At 43.6% G+C, this 18,858-nt stretch overlaps 2 protein-coding genes across 2 annotated transcripts; one reads left to right on the top strand and one right to left on the bottom strand.

Moving 5' to 3' along the window:
* Positions 1-2,753: 2,753 nt before the first annotated feature.
* Positions 2,754-7,612, bottom strand: LOC128415123 (uncharacterized). The gene is made up of 7 exons (XM_053390989.1): positions 7,490-7,612; positions 6,681-6,813; positions 5,467-5,500; positions 4,543-4,703; positions 3,977-4,058; positions 3,410-3,590; positions 2,754-2,880 (listed from the first exon to the last, which is right to left on the bottom strand). Exons 2-7 carry the CDS (start codon positions 6,744-6,746, stop codon positions 2,754-2,756), a joined length of 651 nt encoding a protein of 216 aa, XP_053246964.1. The 5' UTR covers positions 6,747-6,813; positions 7,490-7,612.
* Positions 7,613-7,806: 194 nt separating this feature from the next.
* Positions 7,807-18,042, top strand: MMACHC (metabolism of cobalamin associated C). The gene is made up of 4 exons (XM_053392609.1): positions 7,807-8,036; positions 12,139-12,333; positions 14,508-14,660; positions 17,093-18,042. Exons 1-4 carry the CDS (start codon positions 7,953-7,955, stop codon positions 17,402-17,404), a joined length of 744 nt encoding a protein of 247 aa, XP_053248584.1. The 5' UTR covers positions 7,807-7,952; the 3' UTR covers positions 17,405-18,042.
* The last annotated feature ends 816 nt before the right edge of the window (positions 18,043-18,858 follow it).

Below are 18,858 nucleotides of genomic sequence, written 5' to 3'. Positions count from 1 at the left end.
TATTACTTAATAAACACTCTGATTAATTTTCATGAGGGTTTTTTGCGGGGGGGGGGGAGAGATGAAAACTGATGTAGAAATGTGAAGAACTGAACTTAAGTATGGAAAGACAGGAAACTGAAATTGACATCTTTGTCCATCCCTACTGGTTGATCACTGCAAAAACAGAATGCTGGACCAGGCAGACCTCTAATCTGAACCAGCAGGGCTCTTAGGTTCTTACAGTTCAAGGCAAAAACTATAAAATGCAGCAAGGCAAAAAAGCAAATACTTAATCTCAATGAAAGGGGACAGAAACAGGAAGTAGTGGACAGAGGTAGCTGATGTTTGAAGTGGCATGTTTGTGAGCTCTCTTGATAGAAACCCCTCTCTAAACAGCACCAGGTGTATCATCAAATTCACTGGGCTCGTTCCCAAGTTAACTTAAGGAAGTTCACAGAAGGAAAGTTTCCTGCTTTCTCCGGCCACCTGTGCTCCCTGAAAAGTCAGTCTAGGAGGTCAGGAGCCCTCTTGAGCAATGTGGGATGGGTGAATCACCCCAAACCAGGATTGATCTCAATGGGCTCAATGTAAAGTTAACAGAAGGAAAACTTCCCTTTCTCTTTTCCCCAGCAGTCCCATTTCACATTGCTCATGAAGAACTGACCCTACACAGAAGTTGTTTGGGCCTGGGCTGGGGTGTCAAGTGGCTATAGGGAGAAGGGGATGGGAAACATCCAAACCATTGGGTGACTAGGGCAGCCTTCCTCAACCTGCTACCATCCTGTCTGGTCAGGAATTAGTCCAAAACCTCTGGAAGGCCTCAGATTAGGGAAGTCTGGTTTGGGAAGAAAGCAAACTGCTAGTCTTCTGCAGCACCTTCAAAGATTCCTGTCTCATCATTGCCTTTTTGGAGGCTAATGCAATGAATAGGCGGCCCTCTGGTGGACAATTGTCTACTAGCAACCATCTACAACACCATTTTTGAATGAGAGAAACAGTGGTAATAATTTAGCAACCATGAACGTCTCAATCCTGCATCGAACCACGGGCAGCTATCAAGTGAAGCACATACAGCATAACATGTGTTTCCCTACTTGACATGACTAAGTTCCTTCTGAGTGCTCTGGGTCTCAATCCTAGCTTTGTCCAAATCCTTAGTCTGAGCTTTATGACTGTCCTTCAGATCTTCCAGCATCTGGGAATAAGAAGACAGATAACTATGGTTTTAACCTAAGCTTTTAGGGTTAATTTTGTTTTTAAAAGAAATTCCCCCCACAAATAAAAAAAACATAAGCAGGGAGTTAAGAGTGTTTTGGGTATTTGCTTGTTTTTTAGTTTTTAAGTATATCCATAGTTTCCCACTCATGCATTCTTCTGCAGAGATTAGCATATACCCACAGACAGAAGCAGAATGGCAAACACATGTGACCATATTCCTAATACCACTGCACTGTTTTTTCCAGGCTAGGGAAGCACAGCACAGTGGTATAATGGCCTTAAGAGGTGCCCACAAGTTTCCACAATGTTTGGAAGCAGCACTAAGTCATTAACTATGTTTAAACGAATTAAGCTGTGCACAAGCTAAGCATCTGTGTATACAGCTGTAACCCTCCCACTTGACTCCTCCCTCCATGAACAAAACAAACAATGAAATCATTTTGCATTCAAACCAGCACTTCTGGTTTATCTCCAAATAAAACCTCACAATTTGAAGCCAAGGTTAAATCATTACTTCCCAATAGTGGTTTGTTTGCTCTAAGCCCAAACTCTATTTTAATGTGAAAGCAGAAAGGCAGGACATACATCAAGACTGATGGTGGTGGCTACAGTTCAGGAATATTTCCATAGCTTATGAAACCATCATTAGGGAAGGAAGAGTATTTAAACAAGTGGCACCAAAGGTGAATGACTACTTCTTGAACTGAATATTTGCTAGAGCAGCAGGTGGGACAAATCTTGGCCAACCAGGCTATTTTCCACAAACCATGCCCACCAGTCAATCTGCTGACAAATCCAAGTGGCATCAGCTGATTGTCAGATGGGCAGGGTTCAATTCTGCCTTGGCAGGTACTTGCAACCCTTTACTTCTCAGCTGATAAGCAAAGCTTAACTCCTTCTCATGTTGGCTGTATGAGCAGGCACCACAGTCAAGGCAAGCCAAAAGGAAGGTGCTTTTTGTGAGCATTGAAAGAAAGGAAGAGAGTTTTCACAAGCCAAGGCAGAGTGCATGAGGGAAAAGGCCTTTGCTTGCAAAATGGCCCTTTCTTCATTTCCTCCTGGACGCAAGGATTTTTGCAAGTGGGCAGGACACTTACCTGTCAATCATGTAACATGTCATATAATTGACGGGTAGGTTGTTGACATGTGAGGAGGTGTCAGATAAAGCAAAAAAAGGTTCTTCACCCCGTGCTAGAGTTATATAGCTTGTAGGTATAGTGTAATCTTGTTCTAATCTTTCAGTCATCTCTGTCTTGTCTGTCTAATATATTTTAGATATCTGGGGTAGGGACTGCATCCCCCCTTCATGTTCCATGCTGGGCCTAGGACTACTAGCACAAAGTGAATGGGTAGCAGCAGGGAACCTTCTTAACAATGTACCTGACAGTATCTTCTTTGAGTCTTCTTTATTTCATCAGTTGCAGACACTTGGTGGAACAGATCATCCTCTTGTTGTTCTAAAGGGTACAATAAGCCATGTCATTTTTTCAATTCTGTACATATTTCTCTCTTCCCAATGAGGCCCACAGGGCACATAGCCTTTATCCCAATAGTTACAGGACAATATTACAGGACAAAGACCAGGGGAGCAGGAGCATCAAGTAGTACTTGCCTAGTTTGTGCTTCAGGTGTTCCATCTCTCTTCTGATGCACTTATATTCTTGCCACAAGATTTTCTTACTAGAGTAAGAAGGAAATCAGGAACAGAATTAAGACAACAGGGGTCACTTTTCTGGATTTACTGCAAAGCCCATTCCAAATTCAGCTGCTTTAAAACATTAAGAGTTTTGAAATTTATGGAATTGGCCCCATGCCATTCTGATTCCCAGAGAAATGGTAAGATAGAGCTCAAGCATGCTTCCATTGTTGGCTTTCTATAGGCTAGAAATCAGTGAAAAATATACTGCTAACCTACAGGGGTCCACTCAATTCACTACAAGCAAGTGGTTATTAATAACAGCAACTGTTATTCTTCCCAGCACAGCAGCAACCCCATTCAAGAAAACTTGGCAGAGGCCACAGTTCATTCAAGTCTTTGAAGACATTCTCAAATTGCAAATGACATGCCAACTTTCTTCCAGCAATTAATGATCTGCAGTTGACACTTGGAAAAGTACTGTTCTTTGTCCATCACCACACTATCCCACTCATCTTGAACATCCCTATACATAAAGCAGAGTTACTTTCACTAGATTGCTCAATTGCTGACCTCTCCCGCATATCTTGCATGATGCCAGGGTTGGAAAAAGGATCAGGAGTACAGTCACCATCTGACTGCTGAAACACTTGCTGCCGAAGGCTACGGAACTCAGTCTTCAGCCCTTCCATCCTGACTCCCAGCACTGAGTCTAAGCTGCCGTGAGAATTGTGCTGCAGTCGATCCACCTCCTCTGCAACATGACGTAGGACAGGACAAAATTAGCCAACAGTATTCCCCTTGGCTGTTATGGAGACACAGTGACATTGATGCCCATTCACTGTTGGTGCATGGCAGTCTGTTAACCACATTCAAGAGAGGTTTGTCTACATCAGAATACCATGGAGCTGGCAAGAGTGCTGACAGACATAAATAAAGTGTGGATTCAAGTATGAGGAAGGAGGGAGGTGGAGAAGTGGCTGGATTCTTAGGTACCATGACATATTTCTCATAACAGGGTTATCAGCTAAGCAAGAGAAGAATCTTCCAACAGTTTCATTGGATTTTTGTTCATTTCTGGGTCCAATTCAAAAATGCTAATTATTATTAGCAATGCCAAACTGGACAAATCTCTCATACCCTCTAGGTGACTGATACTCTGCTGCTGCAGTTCCTTCTCCTGTTTCAGCCGATGTACTGCCTGGGTGAGGGATTCTATGACCTGAGAGAAAGAAAGGAGGACCAGAGTCATGGGAACAGCAAATACCAGCTAAGCAAGGAGCCCTCAAAACCTTAGGCTGGAACATAATATACTAGAAAAACTAATCCTAACCAAATTGTTGGTTTGAGAACGTGTATTATTTCCTGTTACATGATTTAAATCTCACATTTCCTCCAAGGAGCAGGGGTTAGAATAGTGGGGAATTCATGGAATTCCCCACTATTCTAACTTCACGACAATCCAGTGATGCAGAATAAATTAAGGCACAATGGCTGGCCAAGGTTTCACAGCGAGTTTTATGCCCGAACAGCAATTTACAACCCAGATCTGTCTGCTTTAAGTTCAACCATCTACTGTATGGCACTATCTTCTCATGTGCAAGACTTTGCATGTGGTTTTGCTGGTGTATGCACCCAGATGTATTAGCAAAGCTTTTCTCTACACCATAGCATAGTAGCTTGCGCATCATTTCAGCGTCACTTACCTGGGCTTGGGAATGCAATTGCTTGCTGATGGCAGAAAGCTCCTCAGCAGCCATTCTACAGCATGAGTGAGCTCCACATGTGAAATGCAGGGGTGGTGGTCCAGTCTGTTGCTCAGTCAGAGCAGCACTCTCAGTATTTATTCTGTCTAGCAAGAGATCAGCTGTTGAGATGGAAAGGAACAAACCTGACTGGTCCACCTAGTATGGAAACTGTCAAAATATCTACCTACATTGCTTGCTCTCTAAATCACTTCAATTGCACCATTCAGCCTACTCTGCTGTGCTATTTCTTGTCCATGTGTGCTCTTGGACATATAGCCCCTGGGTATGGAATTCTTTCCTTTTAAGTATTCAGCTTGTTACCTCTTTCTCTCACTTTTAAGAAATTAAAATATTCTCTTGGGAGTCTATTGGATTCCAACCCTCTCCCTACTCAAAAGTTAATTATTGTAGGCTTTTAACTCTTTCCCCTTTTATACTACCTCCCTGTGATTTGGGCAGGAATTTGCTATACTTTCCTGCTTCACCTCATGCATATTAGGTGCTTTTATAAATAGCAACCAATGGTATTGAAGGGAGTTTATTATCATTTTTTAAAAAGCAAAGCCAGAGTTGGAAAAGGGAGAAAACAGAGGTGGGGGTGGATGTGTAGGTTCAAAGAATGACCTCACTGGACCAGACCCAGCTCCATCTAGCCTTTCATTCAGTTTGCAGGAGCAGACAGTTAGTTAGATGCCTCTAGGTGCTTAAAGCAATACATGAAGGCAATTGCCTTCTCTCACTGTTTGCTCCCAGGATTTATATACACTAGAATCAGTAAAGAACTCTCTAATCTCAAAACTTCAGAAATTAAAAGTATTAAAGAGATGTTTCTTTCTGCAAAAGGTGCTTTAGAATTATACAATGCAGGTCAATCATTCTTACCTTTGGAAGAGATGCTGGCAGTGTTCAGACGTTGCTGGAACAAAAACAGAAGATGGGACAGAAAGTTATAACATTGTTTTGAATAAACAGTGGAAAGATTAACACTTGAGTGTATGAATGCACATTGCTTCCACCGAGCGATGCTACATGAAATTTAAGTTAGAAAGTACTGCATAAACACTTGGAGAGGAACTGGCAAGACAAAATGTTCTCATTCATCATTATAGTGCCTTCAATGGAGATGACAGTAAAATACACAGAGCAAGGTAAATCTGCACAGTGTCTTAATGCCACATTTTCCAGGCAACGACAGCAACTGTCATTTGCTAACTTGGCCAAAGATCAAAGAAGCATTCCCATACCTTTATTTATAAGATTTCAAAGCTGCTTTTTAGCTGCCATACCCAAACTGGTGTACAAAATAGTCAATGTATCTTAAAATCACAGGCTAAAAATAGCAAAACTACAATAGCAATACAAGCCCAGAACTAAACAGTTTAACAGCAAGAACCCAGGTAGTAAGGGTGATTTCTAAAAGCAGAACAAAATTAATAAAAACCCACAAAAATGGTTTTACCTGTATCCAGAATGTCATGGAACAGAGTCAAATGAACAGCTCTTAGAAGTTAGCTCCAAAGCTCAGAAAAACCCTGCAGATCCACATGGATCCTCAGGATTTTTGCATTGGGTCACCCCAAATTCACCATCAGATCACATAGCATGTCCATGACTGCAGCCTGCACCAAAAACACACACACATCCACTGTTTCGTGGGGCCGCAATGGCACAAAAACGTGGTTACAAAGCATGGATCCACATGGATTCTCAGGATTTTTGCATGGGCTACCCCAAACTCACCGTCAAATCACATGTCTGTGGCTCAGCATGAACCACAAAAATCATACATCCACTGTTTTGTTCAGAATATTTTTTTTCTTGTTTTCCTACTCTAAAAACTAGGTGCGTCTTATGGTCAAGTGCGTCTTATGGAGCGAAACATATAGTAATAGCCACCTTTAACAATCAGCAGCAAAACACTCAGCAGATTTTATTAAAGACTAGTTCTTGGAAACTATCATCAACACATTTCCCCCTTGCAGAACACAACTTTAGTGTGATCAACTTTTAAATATTTAGCAGCATACACCGCCCCCCCCGTTCAAATACACTAGACACTTTTCTTCAACCAGTATGTTGCTCCAAACAAAACTTGCCTTAATTTTTGCCATGTTGCTGTCTGCTGCAGTCAAGAGAGAGCTGAGCTGTGTGTCCCAATCCATGCTCTTAGCAAAAAGATGTTTTAACAACTCACTGGCTGCCCAACTGTAACCCGGGAAGAGTTCTTGGCTAGAAAGAAATCCCAGCAGGAGAGAAGAGCGCCTGCAAAAGCAGCAGGAGACGGTTTATTTTTCTCCCGTGAGCAACGCTGAATCTCATCATAGCAAAGGAGGGGTGGGGTGGGGAAGGTACAGACTTGGAAATGCAGACACTTTTGCAGAAAGACTGCCTAACAAGTTTCCTTCACATCACACACAAAAATGCCTCTTAAGGGAATGCAACATCAGACACCCAACATCTCTGGGTCAAATTCACAAGCACCTTTTAACTACTGTGCCAACAGTTTAATGAGCACAGCTCTAAAGCACAACGCTCCGGAGGCCCATAAACTCCTTCAACAATAGACCACGGCTCTCTAGGGGCAGGGATAACCAAGCAGTTCCTCAGCAGAGGGGAAATGGAAGCGGAGGCGCCCTCTTTTTACAAGAGCAACCCTCTTCCCATCCCCGTCCTTAAGAGACTGCGGCCAAGAGCAGCTCCTCCTGGGAGGTCGCTTCCTGGTGTCCGGGATGTGTTCTGGAGCGCTGGGCGAGAGGGGCTCCCTAGGCCGGTCCCACGAGGGAGCGAGGAACACCCCGCCCGCCTCAACCCAGCCACGGCCGGTGGTGGCTCCAGTCTGGAGGGCTGGCTCAGGAGCCACGTCAGCCTCCCCGCTATGAGGACACCCAAGCCAGGCCCCACTCACTAGCGCTCCCGGCTGCCCCGACCAAACGGAGGCCAAGGGAATGGAGGGCCGGGGGCGAAAAGCCGCGCCGGCCTTGCCTGGACCCGCAGCCAGACCCCCTCTCCGAAGGCAAAGGATTCGAACACGCACGTCCGAAACCGCTAAAAACCCCGAGGCAGGTTCCGCCTTCCGCTCCGCCGCGGAGGTTTCTGGAGAGGAAAGTCCGTAAGGCCCAGCGGCTACTGTGAGGGGGGAAGTCACCGGGACTGCATTTCCCGAAAGGCTCTTCGCGCCCCAAAGCGGGGGGTGTCGGGAAAAAGCGTCCCGATTCCTTATTGGGAGAGGCGCGCGGCCCGTCGCCGCGGCAGAGAAACGCGCTGCCAGCGGGAGGGAGGGAGGACTCGGCTCTCGTGTCCGGCGCGTGGTGTGGGTCCGCCTTACCTCGTGGGAAACTACATTTCCCACAGTGCTCCGCGCTTAGGCTATGATGGAGCTACGCGTGGTTGAGCTGGAGAAAAGGATCCGAGATCACTTGGAGAAGCTGGGCTTTGAAATCCACCCGCTTAAGGTACTGCAGGAGGGGTGCAGAGTTGGGGAAAGCGAGTCGAAGCGAAGAGGGGGAAATCATCGGTTTCTTAATTGCATGTGCTTATTCAGACATATGCTTGGCATGCTGGTAGGGCAGAGCGGCGTTGCATAAGTGTTAACACTGACCCCTGTGGACCCAGAATGAATATAGGTGCTATGCTGTAGCTCCACACGGATTCATGTGGTTCACTATGCCTACTTTGGTTCGTGATTCTGCCATTCTGGTCATATTGCTCCGCTGTTGCATTGTAGTTGCTGCTCCCTCTATAGTGTCACTTTTTCGTGTGTGGCTGCTACCATTTTTTTGGTGCCATGTGATGTTCTGCTATTTAAATATGCATTTTTTAATAATGTGTGGAATGTTCTTAAAATAAATATGTGGGCTGCAATTTTCATTTTTATTGCATAATTTGTTATATTTACAACATGGACATCTGAAAGGCTACAAGTAAGCTTGTTAGTGTTTGTGAGCGAACATTATAGGCTGCAAGCCATTAACAATCTCAGATATCAGGCACCATCAGATATACTAGCAGATCTTTTTATGAAAAAACCCCTGTTTCTCTGGTTATGTGCCAAATCATTTTTTTACCCATTGTTTCCAGAAGTGTTCCATTTCTTTTACTGCCCTGTGGGTTGCATTCCAGGATACCATTTTATATTTACCCCTAAGTTTAAAGAATAATTGTATTTCTGAAATCCAGGTACATAATATATCAGAGTAGATACAAATGAGATTAGATATAGAGAAGGAATAAAGCACAATAATGTAGAAAGTGGGGTATAGCTGGGAATGTGGCCAACAGTAGCTGATTATAAAAATGAATGTCAAGTTCTGTTGTCTAGGAAGTTAAAGATTGACATTGAATAGATTCAACTAGTGTGAAGTTGAGGCATGTCCTACCTGTGAGTTAAATATTAATCAAGGTAGAGGAAGAAGAAAAAAGCAATTTTCTCTTGTAGGCCTATCAAATCCTGACATTCCTGCAAAAACGTATTCCTGGTTTTCTGTGGTTTAACTATACACAGTTGCAGCTGTCCTCAAGCATAACTCTTGCATGAGACAGAGAAGTCACATGACTGAAATGAGTACATTGTGATTTGCCAAAGAGGCAATCAGTGCTAGAGGCTATAAAACAAATCTCCATTTGGCTTGCTAATTAATAAGGCCTAGAGGCTCTAGAGAAGAAATTAAATCTATCAATATGACAGTGTGTTCTCATAGGAGGTGCAAATGCTAATAAGTTCACTGGACAGCACAGTGTGATGGGAAACAGGAGATGCAGGTTTAAGACCTGCCAGGGCACTGATGCTCATAAGGCTTGGTTTCCAGACCCTTCATCTTCTGGATCTCTCTTCTCTTGATCTGGACACTATAATCCTGTTGATGCAGCCTAGAACAGCATTAGCTTTTTTTTGCTGCTGCATCACACTGTTGACTGATGTTAAGCTTGTGGTCTACTAAGACCCCTAGATCCTTTTCACATGTACGGCTGACAAGTCTGGTATCCCCCATTATATATTTGTGCAGCTGGTTCTTCCTGCTTAAGTTTAGAGCCTTACATTTGTCCCTATTGCAATTCATTTTGTTAGTTTTGTCCCAGTTCTGTTAAGGTCATCTTGAATCCTGATTCTGTCTTCTGTGGCATTGGCTATCCCTCCCGGTTTGGTGTTATCTGCAAATTTGATAAGCATCCCCTCAAGTCCTTCATCCAAGTTGTTTATAAAGATGTTGAATGACAATGGGCCCAGGACAGAACCCTGCAGCACGTCACTTTTATCCAAGATGATGAGGAACCATGAATGGGCTCTCTTTGGGTTCAGTTAGTCAACCAGCTACACCATCAACTATTGGAAGTGACCCTAGCTGAGTGAAAGGTGAAAAATGCTTAGGGAGAGGGACTGTAGAGAAAGGTCTATGACAGATGTAGGAAGGACTCAGGGCCACCCATACTTTGGGTGTTGACATCGTTCTTTAGACATAGAGCAGGTTTATGGTGAAATACACTTGGAGGCACTAATGCTTCTGAATACCAGTCCTGGAAACCACAGGAGGGGAAAGTGCTATTGTGCTTGAATCCAGCTTGCTGGCTTCCCACAAACATCTAGTTGGCCTATATGAGAACAGGATGTTGGACTAAATGGGCAATTGACCTGATCCTGTAGGCTCTTATGCATAAAATTGCCACCTGAACAGTTAGTTGTTGCTGGTGTTATTAAATTTATTACCCACCCTTCACCAGCCGGTCCCGGGGTGGGTTACAATTATTTAAAATTAAACATTAAAAATACTGAAAACAGATTACAAGCACAGGAATAGGGTGGCTTCTGAAACCTGTATCTCAAGTGTCAAAGACCAAGATCAAGAGTTGTGTTGATTCCTCAGTTCTAAGTATTTGTTTATTTTTCAGCAACATTTATATGCTGCTTGCAGTAAAACCTCTAAACAGCTTAAGCAGCTTACAAGAAATGTTAACATTATCAATAAAAACAGTTAAATATAATTAATACTAACAGTACAAAGATTAAACGCATCAATACCTACCTATCTGGATAGGCTTGCCTAAAGAAAAATGCTTTAAATGGATGCCAAAAAGAGTACAGTGAAGATACCTGCCCGGAAAAGGTCAAGTGGGCACATATGAGGTAAAATGATTCCGCAAATAAACCAGCTATTAAGGACTTTATATACCAATAGTAACACCTTGAACTTGGCCTGGTAACAAATTGGCAATCAGTGCAAATCTCTGGGCTGCAGTGTTTTATGCTGACAGCACCTCACTCTTGTGAGCAACCATGCTGCAGCATTCTACACCAACTGGAGATTCTGGGTTATGCACAAGGGAAGCCCCACATAGCATGCATTGCAGTAATCTAATCTTGAAGTCACCAGTACCTGATCTACCATGGTCAAGCTCTCGCAGTAGAGAAATGGGCATAGCTGTTGAACCAGGCACAGTTAATTAAAGGCACTTCATGCCACTCAGGCTACCTGGGCCTTCAGTGACAAAGCTGGATTCAGAAGCACACCCCACCCCCCAGCCTGTGTACCTGCTCCTTCAGAACAGAGTGCAACCCTGTCCAGGCCTGGCAATTGACCAATTTGTCAGACCCGGGAACAACCTCCTCACAGTGCCTCCCATCTTGCCAGGATTCAAGCTCAACTTATTTTTCTCATCCATCCCACCACTGCATCTAGGCAACTACAACCTCCATCATTCATTTTGCTCTTACCTATTTCCAGGTAGTACTTCCAAAACCCTTTTTGTGGTCTCCTGCTGCTCATGACCCCTGCTGCTTGTTCTGCCTTCTAGTTGCTGATCTTTGGGCATGAATCACATGGTTAAACTGCAGGCCCTAGGCTTCTTGTTTGCTGCTGCTCACAACCCTTGTGACATCACAAGGAGCAGTGATGCTGTGTGATTTTAGCCTATGTCAGAGGTTGGACTGTGAACTCTAAATTAATTGAGCTCAGTTATTGCAGTCCTAATTTCTCTACAGCAATTTGATGGGTGGTAGAAATCAGAATTTAGCCGAAGTTTCCATTTTATTTTATAATAATTATATTTTATTGGTTTTGTAAGTAACAGTAGGCCGAAGCCTTGCCCATTGGTATCACATGACATCATATCACATTAGGTGCCAGGCAGGTAAAGCTGCAGTGCCAGACTGAAAAGGTAAAATTAGGAGGACACTCTAAAGTGTGCTCATTATTCTTCCTTTGCAACCACAGATTTAAGGTTGAATTACCTGCTTCTTGCATCCCCCCCACCTTTGGAAAAACAACAGCAAGTTCTCAATCCTTTGAAAATCTGAAACCTTGAGAAACGCAGTGAAGCACAATTATGCAACTATTTGTACGGTAATTTGTGTTGCTCTCTATGTGGTGTTGTTGAGTTTCCTTGAAAGACTCACAGAGTTCCAGGTAGGGAGGTAAAGACATGTGAAGATTGATTGATTGATTGATTGATTGATTGATTTGCTTCTAAAAGCTGTATCTTAAAACCTACATTGCTCAGAGTGTACTCCCATCAGTTTCCAGAATCTAGGCTAACTGTAATTATATTTTCTCTGTTCTGAAGGTAGGGTGGTACAATGCGGTCCTTTCTCCAGCTTTTCACTTGCCCTACTTGGATGACACTCTGGCATTCGTGGTGCTCAGCACTCCTGCTATGTTTGACAAAGCCTTCAAACCTTTCTTGAGGAATGGGCCACTGAAAAAGATTCGTGACCCTGTGGACCAGTGCATTTCTCATCACCTCACGTTGCTTAGGGAGGTAAGAGATTTTGATGCATACAGACAAGTCATGGAGAGAGTAGCTATATACACTTTCCTAAAGTCAGCCCCATTGAACTCATTGAGGCTTACTTCTAAGAGGCATGCCTAGAAATGTACTGCCAGTTCCCTATACCTTGGGAAAAGACAAAATATCCTTGTTCCTTTTTAACCAAACAATAGGTAAAGGTAAAGGTACCCCTGCCCGTTCGGGCCAGTCTTGCCAGACTCTAGGGTTGTGCGCTCATCTCACTCTATAGGCCGGGAGCCAGCGCTGTCCGCAGACACTTCCGGGTCACATGGCCAGCATGACAAGCTGCATCTGGCGAGCCAGCGCAGCACACGGAACGCCGTTTACCTTCCCGCTGGTAAGCGGTCCCTATTTATCTACTTGCACCCAGAGGTGCTTTCGAACTGCTAGGTTGGCAGGCGCTGGGACCGAGTGACGGGAGCGCACCCCGCCGCGGGGATTCGAACCGCCGACCTTTCGATTGGCAGGTCCTAGGCACTGAGGCTTTTACCCACAGCGCCACCCGCATCCCTATAACCAAACAATAAATAGTGTATAATCCATATTGTGTTTTGGGGATGGAGTTACTGCTTATATTTTTAACTGGGATTGGGAGACACAGTGGCTAAAAGCCGTTCTACACATTACACTGAAAGAGATGGTAGACTTTTGTACAGTACCTTTATAGATTGCATATTTAACGCTGCACCATATAAAAAATGAAACAACAAACCAAAGCCCTGTATGCTGGGAGCTTTCTACTTACACAAGCATTCCGAAACTTGACACACCCACCCTCCTGCAATCTGAAGCAATTCAATCCAGAATTCTACCGTTGCCACCTCCTTCTGTGTGATGTGTAGAAAGGTTTTTGGCAACCAATATTGGAAATAACTTGCAAAATAAGTGTCAGTCCTAGCAAGTATTGTTTGGAAAAATTGTTTTGTGGTTAAAGGTGTCACTGAGAACTTGCTTTATTATATTGCAATAATCCCACCTCACACTGGTCTAACTGAGCTAAGCTTTCCCTGGGATTTATATGGGGTGATTTTTTTCAAAATAAGCAAGCAGTAAATGATGTACTGTTGTTACAATGGTGGCTTTGTCTCATGTGACATGGTTTCCCTTTGTGTAGCTTCAGTTTCCTGTCTGCAGAATAAAAATGCTGAGTGGTGACATTGCAGGGGCGTTATAAGGAGACAGGTGTGCAAACACAATGCCATTCATTGTGATAACGTACTTTCACCTGGGCCCAAGAAACACTATTGAGTAGTGACACGGCTATGCACAAAGCCAGCGATGGCTTCTGTGTCTCTAGCATGATACAATCTAGCTTTGTTTTCTCCATTTCACCTCCCCTGCAGTCACCCAGCTTCACTATACAGTGGTACCTTCTGTTATGGATGGGGTCCGTTCCGGAGGCCCATCCATAACGTGAAAAGCCCACAACTCGAAGTGCTGCGTTTGCACGCGGCGTGATTTGGTGCTTCTGTGCATGCGCGATTTAGCGCTTCTGCGCATGCACGAGCGGCGAAACCTGGAAGTAACCCATTCCGGTACTTCTGGGTTGCCGTGGTACGCAAGATGAAAGCATGCAACCTGAAGCGGACGTAACATGAGTTATGACTGTATTTGAATAAATGTTGTAAAGGCTTGAAGGTCATTCAGAGTGGTTTTTCTTGTTCTGCCACTTTGAATATTAATTCAAATCTTTATCAGCAATTTCATTTTATGTATAGAGACTTTTAAAAAAAGAAGCCATTGTGACAAGCCCAGGGAACTGGAAGAATTTGCTTTTGGGTTAAAAGCTGTTTGTAGACTACATTGGCAGTCATGCTTCACCTGTATGTGAGAAGATTTGTGAACTCCTTAATCGAACTGGGTGGAATAATTCTGGAAATCCTGAGAAAGAATTCCCAATATAGGACAGATTTTCTAAGGCAGGTCGGCAAAGTGACACATGCCTCAGAGTTTCATAATACACAAGGCTGTAGCTCCTTTATCAAGAGGTCGCATTGCTCGTTCAACAAGACTAGAGGCCCAGCTTGAAGCAGGGGACAGAGTGAGGCTGGGGAATGTAGACTGACTTGCTACATCATCCTATATTACCTGTAGCTAATCATCTTCAAATGTGAGTTTGATCTAATAAAAACTCCTCTTTCCAGAGGCTTGCTGACCAGCAGGTAGACATCATGTATGACTATGAGTTGCTGCCCAACCGGAAGCCCAAGTTCCTGGCCCAGACAGCTGCACATATAGCTGGTGCTGCTTACTACTACCAGAGGAAAGATGTGCAACAAGATCCCTGGGGAGAGAAGGTGAGATTTAAATTGGAGCAGGAGACGCAGCAGAGGGGTGCTTGTTTCTTGGAGAGCCATTGATAAACTGTGACTTTCTCTGTTTCAGAAGATTTAGTGTGTTTTCTAAATGTTTTATTGGGTGACTTCTTTCTCTCTGTCTGTGATGTACGATGATCAGGAACGCACCCTCTCCTTGCATTGACCCAATACAGATCCATATTTTCCATCAAGAAAATGCACATTCTTCTCTTAGATAAATTATGAAATTAAGGGGTTTGTTTTACTTTATTATAGTGTTCATATTATTTTTTTCCATTATACTTTGTCAAGGACTTGGGTGGCAGAAGACATAATAATAGTCTTCTCTGGCATTGGTTGAAGCTACAGGAAGGCAGCCATTAGTGTGTCATGTTTTGCTTGCTAAGATTTGAGATTTCAGCAAATGTTTCCTCCATGGTTTGAAAACGTTCTCCCACATGTTTAAGCTTCATAGCTGCATTTTTTAAAAGTTGCTTTTAAAAGTAATTTTAGGTAGGCTGCCCAATGTTAGCTATTTTCAGAGTAGATCCACTGAAATGAACGTACTGGTACATTACTAATTAATTTCAGGGCACCCTACTTTGAGTAGTAAATTATTCCCTGGCATTTCAGTGACAGTGTCAGTTGTCTGCAAATAATTAGTGAGATGCCCTAAAGCAGGGCTGAGGAACTATGACCCTTTAGATATTGCCAGTCTGCAACCAGTAATCTCTGCCCATTGGCTGTGATGGCTCAGGCTGGCCGGAATTGGAGTTGAACGACATCTGGAGGGCCACAAGTTTTCCATCCTAAAGGATTTCCTACCAAGGATACTTTCCCCTTTCTAGTATTATAAAGCACTGTAGCAAAACATTTTGGAAGGGCTGTAGTTTGATGGTAAAGTACATGCTTTTTGTACAGAAAGTCAACAAAACAGTTCATTCAGTGGGCTGCCTTCCAAGTAAACATGCATAGGGCTGGGCAGCCTGTAAGTTAACAAGTCACTCTTTGTTTACTTATCTAACTGGCTATGCAATCAGGTGCCTAGAATGGAAACTAAGGCTGAAATCTTATGAGCTCAATGGAACTTCTGAGTAGACATGTACTGTATGGGATTGCACTTAGATGCTTTGTTACACACACACACACACACACACACACACACACACTGGATGGCCATCTGTCATGGATGCTTTAGTTGAGATTCCTGCATTGCAGGGGGTTGAACCAGATGACCCTCAGGGCCCCTTCCAACTGTACAGTTCTATGATTCTATGAAGATAGTATGTTGGTTGTGATGTTTTCACCTCTGGCTTACTCTTTTTGACATTATTTCAAAAACCTGCAAACCCCATTGGATGTTGTTGGCATCCATCTATCTTGAGAAACAATGGAGTGCAACTCTGGGGGTGAAGTCAAACTGCTGCATTAGCAGCACCAAAGTGACTTCCCTGGGGCACAAGCCTGGGCAGTGTATATGGAGGTCCTGGGCTGCCCAGACAACAAGACCTCCCTCTCAGTCCTGTTCATGTGGTCCAAAAGAAAGCAGAGCAATACATTTGGCACCAGCTTGGCTGCAGGAGTTTCCAGAAGCTCCTTGGAGACTCCACTCTGGATTTGTGTAGGGTTTACTCTTTAGCCTTTTCTTCTCCAGAAGGTATCCCACAAGGCAGCAGAGGTTTAGGACCAGAGTTTTCTTTCTCCTAGATGAACTACCTTTTCAGGTTGACAAGCCCCACCCTCCCCTCACTTCCCTCCACAGTACATGCAGAAACTGCCTTCTTGACCATTGGCCCCACTATTGGTCTCATCCACTCAATCTACTGGAGCCTGTCTTTGCATGCAAGGGAAGTCCCTAACTCACCAAGGTTTTGAGTCCTACCAGCTACCCTCACCTGCTTTAGCCAGTCAGTCGAAGCCGTATTCCAGAGTGCGGGGAAAATGTGTCTGTGCACCATGAAAATATGTGTTTCTCTCAAATCACTTCAAATTCCCTTGTGCCTCCATGATCACAAGAGCCTGAGGTGTAGCAGGAATGGAACCAGCCCAAATCCTATTAAGTGATGGCAACCTTACATCTCCCCCCCCCATTAATTTATTTATTTGCTTTTCTGTTACACATTCTCCACTAATACATAAACTACATACATGATACGTAATACCAACTACATAAACTCCTACAGTCCAAACAAATACATTCGTCCATGTACTACCCTTCCACGTCTTCCATGTTTCTTATCTCATTATCTCTTGCTATATAACTTACACTGCTGAACTACTCACATCCTGCTAGGTGCCAACCTTACACCTTGAAGAGAAGCTTTCTTAAATCTTTTGGTTATATTTGTCTATTACAATATCCTTCCTTTTTCTCTGTGAGATGTAAAGATTGGCAGGCCTTTTAATTCACTTAGCCTTTTTTCTTTCTCCAGAAGATCTATGGCGTCTGCATCCACCCACGTTACGGAGGCTGGTTTGCTATCCGGGCTCTCTTGCTTTTTCCGGGTGTTGAGGTGCCTTCCTTGCTGCAGAAAACTCCTGTTGATTGTGTGACAACAGAGGAAAAGAGAATAGAACTTCTGGAGAAGTTCAATTTCCACTGGCGGGACTGGAGCTATCGGGACATTACTGAAGTGAAGGAGAAGTACTCGGAGGAGCAGAAAACGTACTTTGCAACTCCTCCAGCTGAACGGTTAAAATTGCTGACTCTGCAAGGAGGATTGCAAAGGAATGCAATACACTGAGTTGGTGTTCTCCTGGCCCAAGGGGGACTCATAGCCTATTCTACTGTGTCCACTTCCATGGAGGGAGAGATGGGTGGTTTACTTGGGGACCCAAGCTGTAGTCCTGGACACACTTGCTAGGAAGTAAGACCCATTGAACACAGTGGAGCTTTATTACAAGTAAATATGTCTAGGGTTGCACTGTAATATTAGTTACACTAAAAGCCTGTGAATCCAGGTGTAGGAACACTAGTCGTCCATCCCCCCATTATTATTTTTTAGAGGAATGTAATTTTAAAAACATGCTGCTGTATTTAATTTGAGGGTATTTAAAAATGCTTTTTGTGTGAGAGAGACTCTGGTAGGTAGTGTAGTTATTTTTCTTCGGTTATGAATTCAGGAGAGATATTTTTGTAAATGGCACTTTTGCTGTCCTGTGGGAGAGATGCCCCATGAAGCAGTTGTTTTTGAAGGATGGTGTTGTCTAGTCCTTATCATAGTCTAAAGTCATTTCAGCTTCTCAACATTGCTTCTGAGGCTTTGAAATCATTGTGTTCCAGTGGTTTCTTTTTCACTTTCCACTCCTGTTCAAAGGACTAGAGCTGTTGTCTAACTCATGTTGTGAAGGGGAGGTGATAGTAAAACTGAAGGAAGCAAAACTGTCTGGCTCTTTCTGTTACGAGTCTTTTGTGGCATTCATGCTATGTTGCAAGGCTTTTTGGGGAAAGTACATAGCCTTGAATTAGAATATTAGACTAGGAATGCAAGTGTCACCCAGTCCATTCCTGCCAGGACCTACAATATCTACTGTTGGCATGGGTGAAGTGCTAGGTATTTCCGTAAGGGTTATTGACAAGAACTTGCCTTGCTGTTCACATATTTTAAGAATTGGCACACGCTAATAATTCATAATGTGCCTGACATTTTCAATACCCTCAGCAAAGGTTAAAGACTGTATCCAAATGCTGCACATGCAGTGTTTTTCTCATGCAATGGAAAAACCCCTTCCTTTCCCAGCACACACCCCATGTTCTGTTCTGGAGGGTATCCCAACTCTCTAGAGCAGATTTTAAGGGTTTTTCAGGGGATTGCACAGGAGACGAGGGGAAATTTCATTGTACAAGTGGAAGTCTGTTGACACAGCGAAACAACAACATGGATGCAACCCCAAGAAAACAATCCAGTCTACCTGTAAGCTTACTATACAAAAGGTAGAATGGGATAAAGAGAGTACATTGAGGTATTCTGCATAGGTTACAAAAATGTTTCATGACCTGGCGGAATGGCTGCTGAGACAGTTCTGGGAGAAGAGTCTGTAGTCCTGAGTTGAGCACAGGTTGGGGAATCTCCAGTTCAACATATGGCCCCAAGTCATGCTGCCTGAATTCTGGTATTTTGAATTTTGGATGCTGAAATTGCCCGATGTGTGGTGTAAAATCACTGGTGCCCTATTCAGAATCTCCCACCTGCAAATG

The sequence above is a fragment of the Podarcis raffonei genome, chromosome 6, assembly GCF_027172205.1.
Source record: "Podarcis raffonei isolate rPodRaf1 chromosome 6, rPodRaf1.pri, whole genome shotgun sequence".
Classification (NCBI taxonomy): domain Eukaryota; kingdom Metazoa; phylum Chordata; class Lepidosauria; order Squamata; family Lacertidae; genus Podarcis; species Podarcis raffonei.
The sequence above is the reverse complement of the archived record's forward strand: the minus strand, read 5'-3'. Positions and strand labels throughout refer to the sequence as shown.